At 41.8% G+C, this 20095-nt stretch overlaps 1 protein-coding gene across 3 annotated transcripts in view; it reads left to right on the forward strand.

Annotated features, from left to right (window-relative positions):
* KCNQ5 (potassium voltage-gated channel subfamily Q member 5) overlaps positions 1 to 20095 on the forward strand; it is a 514814-nt gene that overhangs the window by 453841 nt on the left and 40878 nt on the right. For all 3 annotated transcript variants that reach the window (XM_060235972.1, XM_060235964.1, XM_060235981.1), the window contains one exon: positions 17441 to 17661. In XM_060235972.1, the coding sequence (XP_060091955.1) occupies positions 17441 to 17661 (221 nt within the window). The remainder of the gene's footprint in view (positions 1 to 17440; positions 17662 to 20095) is intronic.

A 20095-nucleotide genomic window follows, 5' to 3' on the forward strand; every position in this document is an offset into this window, starting at 1 on the left:
ATCTCTTGATTTTTGCACAAAACTAGTTGCATCAAGTGTTCTGAGAGTTTAAAAAGCAAAACAAAATGTCTTTTTAATTAGTAAGCCTTAAGCAAATATAGCATGGGACATTCTAATTCTTTACGGCCTTAACATAGGCATGTTTATATACCATGATTAAAAATTAATAAGAGTACAGTGATTATGGACAAAAGTTGCTCAGTTATGTTCCTCCGTTAGGCCCTTGTATACACTCTGAACATGATAAATGCCTTGTGGATTCCATCCTGAAATGTAATGAGGATTACACATTGTATCAAAACAACAGCTTTTGCAGCGAGTACTCCACACAGCAAACCACTGGTGTGATGCAGGTCCCCATTTGGTACCAACAGCTTTCACCATACCATTGTAGTCAATCTTTCTGGGGGGGGGGAGTTTCCCCCCGGTTTGAGATCACAGGTGAAAACATTACTGAAATTACAGAGAAACATTCATACATTTTCAATGTGTGAATGAGGCATAAGGCTACTTCTGTTGTCAACCTCATATTACTCAAAGGTTGGTTATGATTCCGTGAAATTAACAGTGTCAGGGCAATCGTTCTTTTTAGCCCTGAAATGGTTTCACAGTGACCTCTAGTGCATCTAAGAGATATAATATTATATAAAAATGAGATATGAAAAGTTAGAAAAATACAGGTGCTAAGGACAAGCGTATATGTAACTACAGCATAGAATTTGTGAAATATAAGAAACAAATGCACATTCTTAGAAGGGAAGAATTATTTTGAGCTCACTCCAATTCTGTTTATTTTGGTTTTAAAACAATTTTATTTAGGAACATATGGTAGCAATATCTGTTTCTCGCATCGTTAATAACGTCTTTTTATCTATCCCATATATTACTTTCTAACCACCCCTCCCCCCGTTACTTGACCCCCGCCAGTGTTATTTACTTAAAATACTAACATTTAAAGGTACCCTTAACTAATAAGAACAGAAATTAATATTCTTCCTTCTAAGACTTAATCATTATCAAAAATTGTTCAATGTCCTTTTATTTTCCACTCTTTTTCTACATATCTTCTAAACTTTTTCCACTCCATCTTAAAAACTTCTAAGTCATCGCCTCTTAAAATTCTTGTTAATTTGTCCATTTCACTCCATGTCATAACTTTTACAATCCAATCCCATTTCTCTGGTATTTTTTCTCGCTTCCACAACTGTGCATACAATGTCCTAGCAGCTGAAAGCAAGTACCAGATTATAGTTCTCTCTCATTTTGGAAATTTTTCCATTTGTAATCCCAACAGAAAAGTCTCTGCAACTTTCTTAAATTCGTATCCCAAGATCCTAGAAATTTCTTGTTGAATCATCTGCCAATACTTTTTTGCTCTTTCACAAGACCACCACATATGGTAGAAAGAACCTTCATGTTTTTTACATTTCCAACATCTATCTGGCATCTTATTGTTCATCTTTACCAACTTTTTAGGAGTCATATATCATCTGTACGTCATTTTAAAACAGTTCTTTAATACTATGACACTTCGAAAGCTTTATAGAATTCTTCCACAAATATTCCCAAGTTTCCATCTGTATTTCTTTATTTACATTAATTGTCCACTTAATCATTTGAGATTTCACTACTTCAACTTCTGTAGACCATTTTAAGAGTAATTTATATAATTTTGAAATTAATTTTTCATTGTCTCCAAGCAGAACTTTTTCTATTTGTTTGCTCTTTTTTTATTCCTTCAGTTTTAATATCATTTTCCACCAAGCTCTTTATTTGTTTCATTTGGAACCAATCATATTTATTATTCAGCTCTTCAGCAGTTTTCAATTCTATTTTGCCACTTTGTATTTTTAATAGTTGATTGTATGACAACCACTTTTCTTCACCCTTCTCAGCTGTTATTTTTATTACTTCTGCTGGCACTATCCATAAAGATTTTCTCTCATCCCCATACTTCTTATATTTCATCCAAGTAATTAGCAAGTTATTTCTTATATAATGGTGAAAGAAAAACCCATCGATCTTTTTTTACATATAAGCGTGCCAGCCAAATTTATTTCCATGACCTTCCAACGCTAAAAGTTTTTTGTTTAACAGCGTCACCCATTCTTTTATCCACACTAAACAAACTGCTTCATGATATAGTTTTAAATCTGGTAATTGGAATCCTCCTCTCTCTTTTGCATCTGTTAAAATTTTCATTTTGATCCTTGGTTTCTTCCCAGCCCACACAAACTCTGAAATTTTCCTTTCCCATTTATTAAATTGTTTACTTTCTTTCACAATCGGAATAGTTTGAAACAAATACATTATTCTTGTGAAAATATTCATCTTAATTGCAGCTATTCTGCCAAGCAATGACAAATTAAGTTTATTCCATTTCATCATATCTTCATCCATTTTACGCCATAGCTTCTCATAATTGTTTTTAAACAAATCAATATTCTTCATTGTTATCTCCACACCCAAATATTTTACCTTAGAGGTAACTTCACATCCCGTTATCTTCTGCAGTTCCTTTTGTTTGCTTACTTGCATATTTTTACAAAGACATTTTGATTTTTCTTTATTAATATAAAGTCCCGGCAGTTCTCCATATTCTTGTATTTTAACTAACAACAAAGGTGTTACTTCTATGGGATTTTCATTTATAAACATTATATCATCTGCAAATGCTCTATATTTGTAAGTAAATCCTTTTACTTTTAATCCTTCTTTTTCTTTATCTTCTTGGATTTGCATCAGTAAAATTTCAAGAGTCATTATAAAGAACAGTGGGGAAAGCAGACAGCCTTGTCTTGTACCTTTGCTAATTGTCATATCTTCTGTAAGATCTGCATTTATACATAGCCTTGCATGTTGTTCAGTGTATATTGCTTTTATCATTCTTATAAAGTTTTCCCCCAACTCCATTTTCTCCATTATTGCAAACATAAAGTCCCAGTTTAAATTATCAAATGCTTTCTCTGCATCTGCAAAGAATAATGAAACTTCCTTTTCTGGATGCCTTTCATAATATTCCACAATATTTTCAACAGTTCTAATATTGTCTCTTATTTGCCTTTTGGGAAGAAAACCCGCTTGATCCTCCTTTATAAAATTAACCCAATGATGTTTAAGCCATTCTGCCAATATTCTTGTATATATTTTATAATCATTGTTTAATAGGTCTATAATTTTTTACATTCGTGACATCTCTATCTTCTTTTGGAATCAACGAAATAACAGCTTCCTTCCATGTATTTGGTATTTTCCCTTTTCTTCTTATAATGGTTATCAATTTCTGAAGTTTCGGTATTAATTCCTCTTTGAAGATTTTATAAAATTTAACTGTATATCCATCTGGCCAGGTGCCTTTCCATTTTTCATTGCATTCATCGCTGCTTTAATTTCTATTTTTTCAATTGGATCATTCAAAACTTTTTTCATATTTTCTGTTAAGGGTGCTATTTTAATATTTTGTAAATACGTTTCCATTTTCTCTTTTTTTATTTTAACACCCTTAAATGATTTGGCATAGTATTTAAAGAGTACTCTTTTTATTCCTTCCTGATCTACCAACTCTCTTCCATCAACCACAATTTTATTAATAATTTTACTTTCTCTCTTTTTTTTCAGTTGCCAGGCCAAATACTTTCCAGGTTTATTTACTCCCTCAAAAGATTTCTGCTGTAATCTTTTCAGATTTCATTCCAGTTCTTTATTTAACAAATGTCTCATTTGTGTTTGTAATATTGTAATCTCCCTCATAATTTTCTTTTTCCCTGGTCTTTTTCTCAGTTCCCCTTCTTTTTTTAATTTCATTTTGAATGTCCAACATCTGTTTTTTCTTTTGCCCTCTTGTCTTTATTATTCAATGTGACCAATGTTCCTCTCATTACTGCTTTATAAGCATCCCACACCATCTGAAAATCTATATCTTCTTTGTCGTTTATGTGGAAGACAACTTTAGTTTCATTTTCACCATTTCTTTATTCTGTAGTAAATCGTCATTTAATCTCCATCTTCTCGGCTTTTTAGACAATTTTGTAATCCACATTATTGGGTTATGATCAGCTCCTATTTTAGGTAAAATCTCTATTTTCTTTGTTATAAGGCCTAAATCCTTAGTGCCCCACAACATGTCAATTCTGGGAAAAGTATTATGTCTTGCTGAAAAAAAGATATAGTCCCGTACTTCAGGGTTAAATTTTCTCCATATATCTTCCAGGTTTTTTTTGTTTGACCAATTCAAAAAAAGACTTTGGCAATTTTCCTTCCTTATTATTTTTTTCCCCAGACCAATCCAGTGTATTCTGGATTGTTTCATTAAAATCCCCCATTATTAAAACTTGGTCATATGTCACTTCATCAAATTGTTGTATGTCGTCTTTGAAAAAAAGCATCCTTTGCACCATTTGGTGCATACAGTCCCAATAACAACGGGTTTTTTGCATTTAATATTATTTCTACTGCTACAAATCTTCCATTTTTATCTTTAAACACTAATTTCGGCTCCAATTCTTGTTTAATATAAAAAAATCACTCCCCCTTTCCTTCTGTTCAGCCAATGAATGAAATTCTAGTCCCAATTGCTTATTCCATAAAAATTTATAATCCTTTTGTTTGATATGTACTTCTTGTAAACAAATTATGTTACATTTTGCTTTTTAATCCAATGAAACGTTGCTTTTCCTTTTTGTGGTGAATTTAGTCCATTTACATTCCAAGATAATAATTTGTAATCCATCATGGTGCAAATTCTTTGTGTTCTTCCCAAAATCTACACAATTCCTGTGTGTTTGTAATTGTAATCCATTTTCCTTGAAGTTCAAAGCTCAAACCTTCAGGTATTATCCATCTATACCTCATTTCATTGTCCCGTAATTTTTCTTTCAATTTCTTGTATGCTCTTCTGTCATTTATCACTTGTCTTGGTAACTCTTTCATAATTCTTACTCTGCTGCCTCCCACTATCAATGTCTTTTCAAAGTTTTTATTCATGATCTTTCCCACCATTTCTTTTGCCATATATCTTATAACCACATCTCTTGGTAGATTATTTTTTTTTTTTTGCATAAAGTGAATTCACTCTATACATATAGTCATACATGTTTCTAGTCCCTTCAGGATCGTCTGCCAAAAATTCCGCAATTATTATTATATATTCTTTCAAATCAGTTTCTTCATCCTCAGGTACTCCTCTCAGACGTATCTGGGTCTCCATCAATATGCAGTCATGAATTGCCACTTTTTCTTGTATTTTTAACAAGGTGGAATCATGTACTTTCACTCTCCCTTCCACCTCTTGCACTTTCTTTGATGTTGCCACAGTCTCATTTCTGAGATCATCTATATCTTTTTTTTAGCTCTTCAATATCTTTTCTAATTTCTTTTTTGGAAGCAGTTATCATCTCCATCCCTTTCATTATCCTGGCTTCCATTGCATCTAATTGGTCCTGCATTTTCTCCAATGAAGCAGTCCTTGCTCGGGTTTGTGGTCTGACATGTAAAAACACCGAAAATTTTGACCTCACCAAATTAAATTTCAACTATCAGGTTTAAAAGAGTGAAGCTTGCTTTCTTCAGTAAGCCTAATTTCACCGTCCTCAGAGCCTCCTGGGCTCAGATATTAATTTTTAAAGTTTTTATTTTCTCCAAAATGGCGGTCACGACTTTCTGCCTCACTTTAAAAAAAATTTCTCTAGAGGCTTCTAAGTTATTAATAATGTCCAATAGCATTTACCTTATAAACGTCACCTCTGTCAGCTCCCCAATTTTTAATGTCCCGAACACTTTAAAAATTTTATTTAAACTTTAGCCTCCTTGCAATGGCCGCCGATGTTTTTCTATGATATTATAGTCCTAGAGTAGGCTGGCTGCTTCGATAATTTCCCTTTTCTATCCAATGCTTCCTGCTTTACTTGCCACCAAATCCCGTTTTCGCTAGTAGAGAGATCTCACGATGCTTGACGTATTTCCTGTATTGACTGTGGGAGCTGCAATTCTATGACAATGGGGCTTTTTCTCAAAAACTGCAAATAGACCAAATAATAAATTCCTTTCCACTTTTTAGCACTGTCCTTTAAATTTACAAAGTCCAAATTTCGCCCGTTCTCCCCTTCTTCTTCCAAACTTTCTAGATTTCAATTTTCCACCTTTTATTTTGTTTAACTTTAATTAGTCCCGGAATGAAAGATAGCGATCTGTACCTTTTCTGTAGTTATCCAGATCAACACCAGTCTTGTGTAGCTTTAGATGTTTAGCAGTATCAAAGAAGATTAGGATCCTGTCGAGCTTATGTCAAATAAATGACTCTGGAAACTTCTGCAGATGATGAAAATGCAACTCGTCTCCAGAGACCCCTCAAAGCCTCAAAGGAGCCCCCCCCCCCCCGGGGACTCCCTTTTAGCCAAGGCAAATCTTCTCAAAGTTTCCTGTGCATATCTTGGACTGATTTATGACAGAGAAAAGTAGGCAGTAGGCATTAATTTGCCTTCCACTACCCCGAACAGAAGTTCTAGCCCGCTCCCCTTCTGAGAAGCAGTTCAGCTCGGCATTTTCCAACCCTGGAAGTCTCCTCCAGTTCTGTTTATTTCAACCCAAATTCTAAGAAGTAGCCTCTCTCAAATCTTCTATAGTTTTGCAGGTGATGCCCTGTTTAAATATTGATATTTCTTGATTAGCTTAAAATCTGATCTGAAATGTAATTTAGCTGCTCAAATTTAGCTGGTATTTTTATAAGTTCTTATTCATTATTTGCTAACAAAGCATGAACACATGCTAAGAGTTAAACAGATGTATATTTTACTCTGCACAAAATGGATAATACCCCAGTGTACTCTTCAAGTATAAAGCATGGAATATGACGCATATTACATGGCATTGCTTTTCATGTTCATTTAGAACTGTAATCTAAATGAATGCTTATAATAAAATATCTAACCTGGTATCCTTGTTTTTACTTCATTAGACAGAGGGCAATAACTAGGCACCCTAAATAATACACCTTTACAGAGTCTAGAAAACTACGTTGTCATTTAGACGTTCTGAAATCATATTCCATCCACTGATTCTAGATAGCCTATACCTCCCCCAGCTCTGTAAGAAGATGGCACGTCTGGGAGCAAGTCCCTGCTGTCACCTGATGGATGATGCTCTGTTGCTGAACTACAGGCAGGTGGCATGGACGCCACTCTGTTAGAGCTTACCTTGAATGGGAAGTAATCGTTATATCATGGCTGCTGCCAATGGCATCCTTGTAATCAGGGACTCATTTGCATATTATGCATTCCTGCTCAAAAAAAGCGCTTCTTGTAATGACTGAAATACATACTTTAGGCCAGGGGTGTCAGACATGCGACCCAGGGGCCAAATCAGGCCCCCGGAGGCCTCCTATCAGGCCCCTGAGCAACTGTTATCTGCTTCCTTCTCTCTCTTGCTTGCTTCTGTATCACAGCTTGCTTTGCCAGGCTTGCTCAATCGAACAGAGCAAGGCCTCTATTTTCTCCTGGCTGAGATTCCTCCTCGAAGAAAGAAGGAGGGGAGGAATAGCTTGCTTTGCCAGGCTCTCTCAATCACACAGCAGAGCTACTGAGCCAAGCCACTCTTCCTTCTATTGGCTGAGGCTCCTCCCCTCCCTGGTCCCCTGGGGAAGGAAGGAAAGAGCCAGAACTTCCTTTGCCCAGTTCCCTGGATCCCATGGGAGAGGTACAAAGAAAGCACCTTTAAGACCAACAAGTTCTAATGTTTTAGGCATGTTTATTTTTAAGTTTTTAAAAAATCCTTAATTGTGTTTGTCTGTGTGCTTTATAAAGTTTATATCTCTGCTACCTGGCATTACATTTTATGACACACATGGCCTGGCCCGACAAGGCCTCATTTATGTCAGATTCAACCCTCATAACAAATGAGTTCCATGCCCCTGCTTTAGGCCTAAGGCCATGGCATTGATACGGTCTGGAATTGGATATTTTTTGCTCAGCTCCCGCATTCCATACACTCAATTATGGGCTTTCACCTTTATCACACTTAATTTCTGATTGGCAGCATTGCTTCACTTACATAATAGCTTACTAGAGATCACTTCGGTCCCTACCAATTGTCCATTTTGTTGAGTCAGAAACATGTCCTATGTTTGCCTAGATATTATAACAATATGTCCTCTTTCCTTATAGAGCCCCGTGGCACAGTGTGGTAAAGCTGCAGTACTGCAGTCCTAAGCTCTGCTCACAACCTGAGTTCGATCCCTGGCGGAAGCTGGGTTTTCAGGTAGCTGGCTTGAGGTTGACTCAGCCTTCCATCATTCCGAGGTCGGTAAAATGAGTACCCAGTTTGCTGGGGGGAAGCGTAGATGACTAGGGAAGGCAATGGCAAACCACCCCGTAAAAAGTCTGCCGTGAAAACGTGAAAGCAACGTCAACACAGAGTCGGAAATGACTAGTGCTTGCATAGGGGACCTTTCCTTTCCCTCTTTTCCTTATCTCCAGCAAAAATGGCCACTTAAGTCAGGGTTAGAATTCTATTGTAGCAAACAACTGCATATTTAAGAGTACACCAAAGCTGCGCCTGCTATCCATTCGGGGTAAATATATAGTTTGAATTAGGAAAAATTACTGTGCATTTGCTCTTTGTAATGAGACTCTTTTTCTAATAGCACCCTTTTGTTTAGTCTAGAAAGGATCAGTGAAATGAGACAAATCAAACCTTTCACATTGCCATTCTATATTGGCTGTTGATTGTTGGCCCAACTCCAAGTAAAGCAATATTGGGATGGGGGTTTCATACAGTGTTTTTAAATGTTAGTGAGCTGTGTCTGAAGTGCTCTGGCCATTTCAAACAGCACCACTTCCCCTGCGCCCTTTTTCATGGTGTGTCCTTTCCCATCTTTTTTTCTTCACATTCTGAGTTCTGCATTATAGTATGTAATGTATGTGGACTCAAGTGAGAACTGAGTTGGGTGTTCCTGCCTGGTTCATTGGAGCCTGATGGCCAGAGCTTGGGGACTTGAAAACAATGGGCAGCAGGATCCTAAACCCTGCTGCCCTGCTCCAATCACGGGCCCCTACTGGTTTGAATGGACCAATCAAACGCTTGCGCAGGAACACGGGTGTATATATAGTTGGCCACGTTAGCCCAGTTCAGCAGTCTCATGCTTAGCTTTGATTATTCTGGAATTAATAAAGAACTGATGTTGCACTACCACCTCACCTCATCATTGCCTAGATCCCACTATATTATAGTGGTGACGAGGATGGGATCCTGGTGAGCGGTCCAGCCGGCATCGCATCGCTGCTCCGATCCAGCACCACACCCCGCACCACCACAGCTGACAAAATGACCACTATACCAGGACCGATTCAAGACTTAAATGTGGCCTGCCCGGAGAGATGGGAGACCTGGTTAGAGCAACTGGAGAACCACATTGACTGCAACGAGGTCATGGGGCAAAGAAGAAAGCACTGCTGCTCAGCTCCTGCAGCATGGACGTCCTGGAGCTGGCCCAAGGTCTAATGGCACCCGTGACCCTCAAGGTGGCCACCTTCGATGAGATCATCACGGCCCTCACGACTCACTTCGCCCCGCAACCAACCATCCTGGCCCGCTGCCTCAAGTTCTCAGAACACCACCAACAACCTAATGAGTTGATGGCCAACTTCAGTGCCGCCCTCTGCCAGTTTTCACTCTGCTATGACTTCCCAGTCTTTGCTGAAGCGCTTAGGGACCGGTTCATTTTCGACCTGCAGGAGGAGAAATTGAGGCGAAAATTGGTGGGTAAGGACAACACCAACCTAGCCAAGGCCATCAAGGAGGCTTTGGCATATGAGAAATCAAGGAAGGAGCAAGCCACCACTTCTGCACATCATGCTGCTGCCTCCTTGTCTGAATCAGAAAACTCCGGGAAAGACAATGCACTCAAGCTACGGCATGTGGCACAGAAGAAACTGGCAAGCTGTTCGTCCGAAACCGCGCCTGCTCAAGAATGTGCCAGCTGCGGGGACCCCAACGAGTGATATTCCTGCCCATTTCGCAACACAGTCTGCCACTAATGTGGAAAGGGTCTGCCGTTCCTAGTCCAAGCACTCCACCCCGAGAAGTGCCGCGCGGCGGGATCCGGGCAGACATCAGGATGCTGCCATGGCGGAAGACCTCCACTCCATCGCCACCTCAGATGAGCAGGCATGCCAACTTCCCCTGCCCTTCCCCAGGAAATTGCAGGTGACTCTACTCATTGAGGGCAAGCCATGCAAAATGGAGGTGGACTCGAGGGCTGGAAAGAGTGTAATTTCTCTTAGGAATTTCTGAAGGTTGTGCCTAGGGAGGGACGCTAAATTACAGCCGCCCCCATTCGTGGTCCAGGACTATCAGAAATGGAAAATCGCAGTTAAGGGAGTGGGGTTCCCGAGGGTGAAGTATGGTGACTTCTAAGGAAGGCTGCCCCTGATAGTCGTTGAAGGGGACTTGGGCAGCTTGCTGGGCCAAACATGGTTTGGATCCTTAGGGATCCAGGTAACGGGACTAAATCAGGTCCCAACATGGTTCAGGGACTTCCAGAGTTCCCAGCAGTTTTCAGCGGGACCCTGGGAACTTACACAAGCCCCCCTGTGTCCCTGCAACTAAATCCGAACATCCAGCCCATAAGGCTGAAGGCCTGGCACATTCCCTTCACCCTCAAACATAAGCTAGAGGAGGAGCTAGACTTTCTAGTAGCTCAGGGAGTGTTGGAGCCAATCACTAATGCCCACTGGGAAACACCCATCGTCACCCCAGTCAAGCCCAATGGCCGTATCTGCCTCTGCGCGGACTATAAGTGTACTATAAATAAAGCGCTGCAAGGCCATGCCTACCCAGTGCCAGTGGTGAGCCATGTGTTGGCCTCCTTAGCAGGGGCAAAAATTTTCAGAAAATTGGACTTGGCTCAGACCTCTCAGCAGCTTCCAGTGGATGCCACCAAGGCGCTAACAATAATGATGCATAGAAGCGCCTTCAAGATCAAGCACTTCCAGTTTGGGATCAGCGTGGCTCCGGGGATCTTCCAGAACCTAATGGACTCTCTTTTGAAAGGTATCCCTGGGGTCCAGCCATTTTTTGATGATGTGTTAAATCGCCGCAGCCACGGAGGAGGAATTCGCCTCTTGCTTCCGCACCGTCCTCCAACATTTTGACTCAGCGGGCCTTACGGTGAAGAGGGAGAAATGTATGCTAGGGGTGTCCAAGACTGACTTTCTGGGGTATTCGGTCGATGCAAACGGTATCCATCCCTCGAAGGAAAATGTAGAGGCTATTTGTGAGGCTCCCACCCCCATAAATAAAGCGGAACTACAAGCTTTCTTAGGCCTCCTCAACTTCTACCATGCCTTCCTTCCCCACAAGGTAGCAGAACCCCTCCACAAAAGGGCCCCATGGGTGTGGGGCCACCAACAGGCTGCCACCTTCCAAGTGGTGAAGGATCTCTTAACGTCAAACAACCTGCTGGCACACTTCAACGAGCAGCTGCCCGTTGTCTTGGCCTGCGATGCGTCTCTATACGGGGTGGGGGCAGTCTTAACACATGTGCTGCTGAATGGCTGTGAGGTTCCGGTGGCTTACTATTCAAGGACATTTCAAAAGTTGGAACACAACTACACACAAATAAATAAGGAAGAGTTGGCCATAGTTGCTGGTGTAAAGAAATTTCACAATTATCTGTATGGCCAGCCCTTCACCATATCACAGACCATGAACCCCTCCTAGGCCTTTCTGCACCTGACCACCAAATGCCGCAGATGCTATCACCTCGGGTCTTAAGGTGGTCCATTTTCCTAGCAGGGTATCAGTATGACCTACAATACCAGTCGGGAAAAGCTATGGGCCATGTGGATGCCACTACCCTCCAGGGACCTGGTGCCGGCACACCAGATTATGTTGTTAGAGTCCCTTCTGGACCGCCCGGTTCATGCTAAGGACATTGCTCGATGCTCTGCCAGGGACAAAATCCTCTCCCAAGTTCTCAACTGGGTGTGGAGGGGATGGCCCTCGGGCCAGGGTGGGCTCAGAGTCTGCAGCATTCACTTCCCGCCAGGACGAACTATCGGTTCACAAGGGCTGTTTGTTGGGGGGGGGGGGTCGGGTAGTGGTGCCCCCTGTTCTGCGGCAGAGCCCTCACCGCACTTCATGACTCTCACTCGAAAATAGCGCAGATGAAAGCTCTTGCCCACAGCTTTGTCAGGTGGCAAGGAATTGATGACGCCATTGAGTCTTGGGTGGCGAGGTGCCAACCATGCCAGAAGACCTGGCCAGCACCGCCCAGAGTGCCAGCCCAACAGTGGGAGTCCACACGTATTCCGTGGTCCCACCTGCACCTGGACTTTGCGGGGCCCTTCCAAGGACAGCTATTTTTCCTAATAGTGGACTCCTGCTCTAAGTGGTTGGAAGTTGTCCCTGTCGCATCCACTTCCTCCCCATTACTCTTCCTCCACAGGGTTTTCGCCACCCAGGGGCTCCCAAACACTCTCATCTCAGACAATGGGACCACCTTCACAACAGGGGAGTTCCAGGACTTTTGCAGCCGGAATCTAATCCAGCACCTTAGGTCAGCCCCTTTTCACTCAGCTACCAATGGCCAAGCGGAAAGGATGGTGCAGTCCACAAGAGAGTCACTCTGCCACATCATCCAGGGAGACTGGAACGCCCACCTTGCTGAGTTCCTGCTTGCCCAACATGCCATTCCCTGCACTGCCACCGGCCGCTGCCCAGCCAAGCTCCTCATGGACTAGCAGCTGTTGATACTCCTAGTCTGCATGCATCCCAATTGGGCCCCAGACCTGCAAGAGATGCCTGACACAGTCCAAGCAACCAGGGGTTTAGATACAAGGGACTTAGTGTACGCCAAGAAATTTGGGGGTTGCCCAGCATGGCTTCCGGCCAGAGTTTCCAGGGTGCTGGGGTCAGTCATGTATGAAGTCACAACCGAAGGGGGGTTCACCATGCGGCAGCACATAGACCAGTTGAGGTCAAGGGAGGCACCCGAGGACAATGTCAAGGAAGACAGCAGGCCGTGGGACCCACCGGCGGTTCCAGTTCTGACAGCCCCTGACCTGGCAGCTACTGCAATTCCAACCTCTAACCTTTCACCGGAAACATCCAAGAACCTGGAACTGCTAACAGAAGCTCCCACATCCCCAGCCCCTCGGTCCACCACACCTGAAGTGGCCGCCGCACCGCCACCTTCTCCAGCACCCAGGCGGTCAACACCACAAGCCTGCTTATCTAAAGGACTATGTATGTCAGGGCTTGTGAACTAATAGGGGAGGGATGTAATGTATGTGGACTCAAGTGAGAACTGAGTTGGGTGTTCCTGCCTGGCTCATTGGAGCCTGACGGCCAGAGCTTGGGGACTTGGAAACAGCATCCTAAACCCTGCTGCCTGCTCCAATCACGGGCCCCCTACTGGTTTGAATGGACCAATCAAACGCTTGCGTGGGAACACGGGTGTGTATATAATTGGCCCCGTTGACCCAGTTCGACAGTCTCAAGCTTAGCCTTATGCTGAAATCAATAAAGAGCTGATGTTCCATTACCACCTCGCCTCATCATTACCTAGAACCCACTATATTATATAGTGCTAGACCAATACAGCAATTCAATGCTATATTGCCAACATTCAGCAAGCATATGAACATTAAAAAAAAAAAAGAATGTGCTGTGAAAAAGGGAGGGAACAGAAAGCAGCACTGTCAGAAGCACCTCAAACATTTCTAATGCCACACTACAGCAATTCAAAAATGCAAAGATGTGAAAGCAGTTCTTTAAAAAAAGGCTCAGCCCTGCATTGTGCATGGGACACAAGTGACTTTGTATGAAAAGGTTAGGGAAAAAAATCTGTTAGCAGCCAAAAGCCAAAAGGGTTGTATCTGAAATGACACCAAAAAAATCTATTAGCAACCCACTACTAAAACAAATTATAAAGGCTGTCTGAAAGCGGCCCCAAGTCATATATCAGATGCTGTCATGTGTCAGACTGTGACTATTGAACACTCTGGAGCTCAGTCACAAATAAGAAGAGAATGCTGGAGGATACTATAAGTAAGCATGCAAGTAAGGAGGAACCACTGGTTACCATTAAACAGTTAATTGTCCCTAGGGGTTCAGAGAGAGAACAGCAGAATAAGTTAAAAAAAAGGACAGATAAAATATGCAGACATAAACAGTATGCAGGTGTAAAAAGGTCAGGAGCTCTGGTTTCCCTGTGTGTTTGCCTGCAGTTTCCTCAGTATCACCAGGAGAGCTTCAACATTCTTAATGTCTTGGTTTATATACCACATATTTTGACATGATGAAAGTTACCTGCAAACAGCTTTCAATGTCACCTGTTCTTCCTGTTCTAAATCTTTGCCTAATATATCTTATAATAATATTTTGGCCTCTCTCTCTCTCGGCTTGACTTCGCGAACGAAGGTTTAAGAAGGGTGCAGTAGTCCACGTCTGCTGCAGGCTCGCTGGTGGCTGACAAGACCAATGCGGGACAGGCAGATCCGGCCACAGTGGCTGCAGGGAAAAGTCTGATTTGGGGTTGGTGCTGTAGCAGTGCGATTCTTCCTCAATCTCCTTTTGTCCTCAAGACCAGCTATGCGTGCGTTCTCAAAGGAAGAGACAGCCTGGTGGATGGTGTGCCTCCATGCTGTGCGATCTGAGGCTAGGTCAGACCACTGGTGATGATTGATGCGACAGGTGCCAAGGGATTTCTTCAAGGAGACCTTGTACCTCTTCTTTGGTGCCCCTCTATTTCGATGGCCAGTGGAAAGTTCGCCATACAGAGCAATCTTGGGAAGGCGGTGGTTTTCCATCCTAGAAATATGCCCTGCCCAGCGCAGCTGCGTCTTCAACAGCAGTGCTTCGATGCTTGTAACCTCCGCCCTCTTGAGGACTTCAGTGTTGGTCACAAAGTCACTCCAGTGGATGTTGAGGATGGTGCGAAGGCAGCGCTGATGAAAGCGCTCAAGGAGATGCAGGTGATGACGGTATAAAACCCACGATTCGGAGCCGTAGATGAGGGTTGTCATCACAACCGCTTTGTAAACACTGATCTTTGTGCCTTTTTTCAGGTGCTTGTTGCTCCACACTCTTTTGTGCAGTTTGGCCTCTCTAATTAAAATTAAATCACTGTTAGATCAGTAAATGAAATTAAGAGTTTTCATTTGTAACTGTGGCTGCATATTTAGCAGGTGTATCATGAACAATTCAATTCTTTTAGTTTGTATCTACTGTGGTAATAAAATGTTGCAGATAGATAGATAATCAAACTATAATCTATTATGAGAATAGCTTGTCTGTCCTGAATGAATATTAACTAACACAAGAAGCAAATGAATTGCGCAAAAGATACAAAATAATTTAGCTTTTAACACTGAGTGTTTTTATTTTTGGGCAAAGCAAACGTACTTTGTGAGAAAACATATATATGTCATACTTGTATTCATATGATGCAAAACATACGCAGCCATATAATAGCACAGGCTGCTGATACAGTCCTAGTCTAATTCTCTGATGGGTGCGCTTTGAATAAATGTCCTCCATGTAGAAAAATGATTGCTAAATAAACATTTAAAGACATACTTCATGCATAAATGCATACTTTTTGTGATTAAGGAAGATTAAATTATTGTAGTAACAGGTACTTGCTGTACTTATACCTTAAAATGTAATTTCTCTGATAGTTTATTTGGTTTGCCGTAATTTTTAACATGACTACTAGAAGCTGTTCAGCATGTGCTTGATTTACTGCATATAGTATCCTATAGCCTGCCTGAGTTATGCTTGTATTTTAATATGTACTAGGCTGCATGTACAAATGTCTTCTGAATATCAAGAAATTTCAAAACCACATGTCCTTTTTTTATTCCATTTCATATAATCATATAAGAGAAACATTTCCTTTTTAGATTGCAGTTGGTTAGGCAGTTAGACATAGAACAATACATTTTTAAGTTTCTTGATAATTGTAGAATACATTTCCATTTTAAATGTTTTGTATTGTCATGCTGTACTAAGATACAAGGACCATGACAGAACTGGAACAAACAAGGCCTCAACTTGATTAGCAACTATAGCAACAGGCAGATAATCTTTGCCACGTGCAATTTAATGGTCCCAAAGGATTTTTTCCTACAAAATACTGTCTCTCCAGGACAGAAACCAGTAATATAAAATCCAATATTCGATAACTTTAATGCAGATATTTAAGTACCTTCTTGGCCATGCAGGAAAACCTTTCCAGTGCAATGACAAAAGTTTAATCCATAAACCTCAGCACAATTCCCTGCTTCCTTACCACAAATACTCAAATATATAATCTCCATTTCTATCACATCCATAAAATAGTGATTGTGAATACTATTAATAACGTACAACTTTTATTGATGAATTAGTAATTACAGAAAGCCTGAAAATGTTAACAAAGATCCATTAAGCAGTTTATTTGTGTAAATAAACAAGCTGGAAAGATCATTCACAGAAAAGCAGCCTGCATCTTTGATGTTTTCAGTTTATGCCTAACATTTCAAGTTCTGTGGTACATGTGATCAACCAAGCAATAACAAACTAGGTTCTCAGTCCCAATCCACTACTGTGTTCTGCCCCTAATCAATCCCAGAAAATCACCCAATGTATGTCACATTGTTCAACATTTCCTTAGATTTCTGTATTTTTGTCTTGTCCAAGTGAGTGTTGTAAAGTAACAAGGAATCTGAAATATACTGTTTGCTAATACTGTTTGTGGATTGTTCAAAGATGTCATGTCTTGGAAAATGCATGAGTAACAACATTAATCTTGCCTGCTTAAGTTTAACAAATAGCATGCAAAAATAATAGCACTTCAAAAATATTAATCCCTATGCAGATTATCAGAAATGCACTGACCTATGCTGTACAACCTGAAAACATAAATTATAACGATCTGTTAAAATCTAAGCTTTGCTAAGGTTATGTTCAATTGCATTTTGTGTTACTTTCATTGTTATATATATAGTGTGTAACAGTTTTTCTCAGCAGCTGATAGAGGCAGTAGGAACTACACAAGACCTACTGTTCCTTACAAGAAAAATACATGCATGGTTCTTTAGAGGACAGATTTCCTTACAGAGTACAGCTTCTTATGAGGGCCAGTGCCAGGGGGAGGATAGGCACATATTTTCCTTTTTCAGAGCCCCTCTATAAGGCTGGAGTATGCACTGAGAGATACATGTATATGCCTTGGTATTTGGGCACATTAGTTGATTTAGGGATTTGTTACAGGCATAGGGGGATTCTAGTGTGTTAGGAGTATTCTGACATATATTTTAATGAAGGGACACATAACTATACATGGTATATATCCAATCGCACACTGATCTGTCATTCAGGGCATCTATATACACCAACTTGGCATGATACCAAAAATTACAGTGGGCTGGAATCAACTAAAATATGTGCTTTCTTTTTACAGTCAAAAGTTAAGCTTTAAAGAACGTGTGCGGATGGCTAGCCCAAGAGGACAGAGTATCAAAAATCGACAACCTTCAGTCGGAGACCGAAGATCTCCAAGTACAGACATCACCGCAGAGGGGAGCCCAACAAAAGTGCAGAAGAGCTGGAGTTTCAATGACAGAACTCGCTTCAGACCCTCCCTGCGTTTGAAGAGTTCACAGCCAAAGCCAATGCCAGAAAGTGAGACCATTTTTAAAAGTCTTTATTGTAGTTATCATCACCCTTTTTGTAACCAACATAAATATTTGATTTTCATCCAATATATACTTTGTGGAGGAACATACAAATTTAACTGTAGAAAAGAGCAAGAGTCTAGAAGCACTTTAAAGACTAACAATACTTGTGGCAGGGTATGAGTTTTTGTGAGTTACTGCCAGGGGTCATTTTGCAGAAAAAGAGGTTCCGGAGCTCATTGGCACAACTCATTTGCATATGCCACACAACCCTGATATCACCAGAGGCTGCCCTAAATTATTTTAGCTCATCAGCTACCTTAAAATGCTTCTTGAATTATAATTGTCATAATTAAACCTTACTTCCACCATACTTTTACCTTCTGTTATGTGGCCACAGTTGTATGATGAAGATTTCCATCTGTCTGCTTTATATGTTTTGGTTATTTCCCCTTTTTTTGTAGGGAAAAATATTAGAAAGTTTGTCAAATATTATTAGAGTTCAGCAAAATTCTCACAGGGGTGTTTGAACAATGGACCTCAGAAGCAAGTATTTTTGGTTTTGGTTTTTTTTGAGGGGGGGATGGTTTAAGAAAGAGAGAGCACAATATAATTTAGATGTTCCAGAGCTCCGCTCCTGTGAGCCCCTGTCCAAAATAAGGTCTGGTCACTGCTCTTCTTCAGCGCAGTAACTGTCAAAAGCTCATATCTTGTCACAAATTTTGTTAGTCTTTAAGATGCTACTGGACTCTTGCTCTTTTCTAATGCTACAGACCAGCTAACATAGCTACCCATCTTGACACAGATTAAAGCAATGCTTTGCTGGAATGCGAATGCTCCTGCTGAAGTCAGGCTGTTTCCATAAAATATGGCTGTATTCACTTTTGCCTTCACAAATGCAGGGTATTATTAGAGTCTCTTTCCTGAGATTCAGTACCACTTTGTCTGAAAATGAAGGAAAGGCACTAAAATGCATGGCCTGTGCACAAGCAGAAACTGGTCGTTCTTGTGCGAGGTGGAGGTGCAGTAGCCCTTTGTCTTCATTGGAAGCCACTCTGGTGGGGTCCCCAAGTTGAGGAAATGGTCACAGAACTTCTGCTGGAAGGCGGACATGAAAAAGCCCCATCCATGAGCAAAGCTCTCACACACATGCTTTGGTTTCCTGGTTCTATGCTGTCTACTATTCAAGAAATGCATGTACAATATATAGTTGCACTATACACCAATAAGCTACTAATTTAACATTTGATGCAAATGTCAACACATGCAAATATTATTCAGTATAGGAGGAACAATAACCTGATTAGGGTTGTCACCTTTTCCCAATCTGCTTCTGTGTCTTTAGCAACAGATTGACATTTCTCATACAAAACTGATCACATTTTTTTGTTTTGCAAGAAGAGGAAGACAGGGAATTTTGTACCTACCGAATTTCAGTATGTCATGCAGCATTGGGACATAATGCCACATTGGGAGAGTAGGAGAAGAAAGGTAGCAACCATAGATCTTCTTCGTGGTCTCTGTGCTTCACACCCATGGGATAGAGCGCCTGCGCCGATCCCCGAATCGGTATCTGAAAAGCCCGGGATTTTTCCGCGCTCGGCGCCAATAGGCATGCGCAGGCGTCCCAGTACGCATGCTCACCGGTGCCAGCATGGGGATCCCGCCAGTTCCTTTCTGACCGCCGCGCGGAGAGGTTTACCTTTCGTGTCCCCAGTTGGTGAGATATCGGTTTTTTGCCTTTACTCGTTGTATATAGCCCGTTTGTTGTTTTCTTAGAGTAGATAGATAGATAGTTTAAAAAAAAAGTTTGTGTGTGTTTGTTGGACTGCCCTTCGGGGCCTTTTCCCCTGTTTGTTTCCCCCAAAAGTTTTTTCCCCTCAGAGGACTCTGAGTGGGTTTTTTGGCGATTGGCGTCTATGGAAAGACGTTGGAGGTTTTTCAAACACTGCCGCTCTTATGGGAAGAAGATTGCCCCCCCAAACAGGCATTCCCTGTGTCTTCTCTGCTTGGGTAAAGTGCACCGCATGGAGTCCTGCCCACACTGTCTCCACTTCTCCAAGCAAACGCAGAAGAACTGGGCGGCGCGGCTTTCGGCGGCTTTAACTGAGTCGGCACTCCGCCCTCAGAAATCGGCATCGGTCACATCAGCCGATGTGACCCCGATCGTGACCGAAATGCCGATCGAGCGAGGCTCCTCCACAAAACGATCCCATGAGGGATCAGTGGACACGCCCGCCAATAAGTGTCGGGATGACTCAGGGACCCGAGCATCCGCTTCGAAGAAGGCCAAGTCCAAGGAGAAGCGGAAGAGGCCCCGCACTCCATCGCCTTCTCGCGACGCTTCTGCACCGATGACCTCTGCTCCGAGGAAGATCCTGGTGTCCCCGTGCCACAGCCCATCGGCATTGAGAGGCAGTACTCAACAGCCCCGTCTCTCA

Source organism: Heteronotia binoei, chromosome 1, assembly GCF_032191835.1.
Source record: "Heteronotia binoei isolate CCM8104 ecotype False Entrance Well chromosome 1, APGP_CSIRO_Hbin_v1, whole genome shotgun sequence".
In the NCBI taxonomy this organism is placed as follows: Eukaryota; Metazoa; Chordata; class Lepidosauria; order Squamata; family Gekkonidae; genus Heteronotia; species Heteronotia binoei.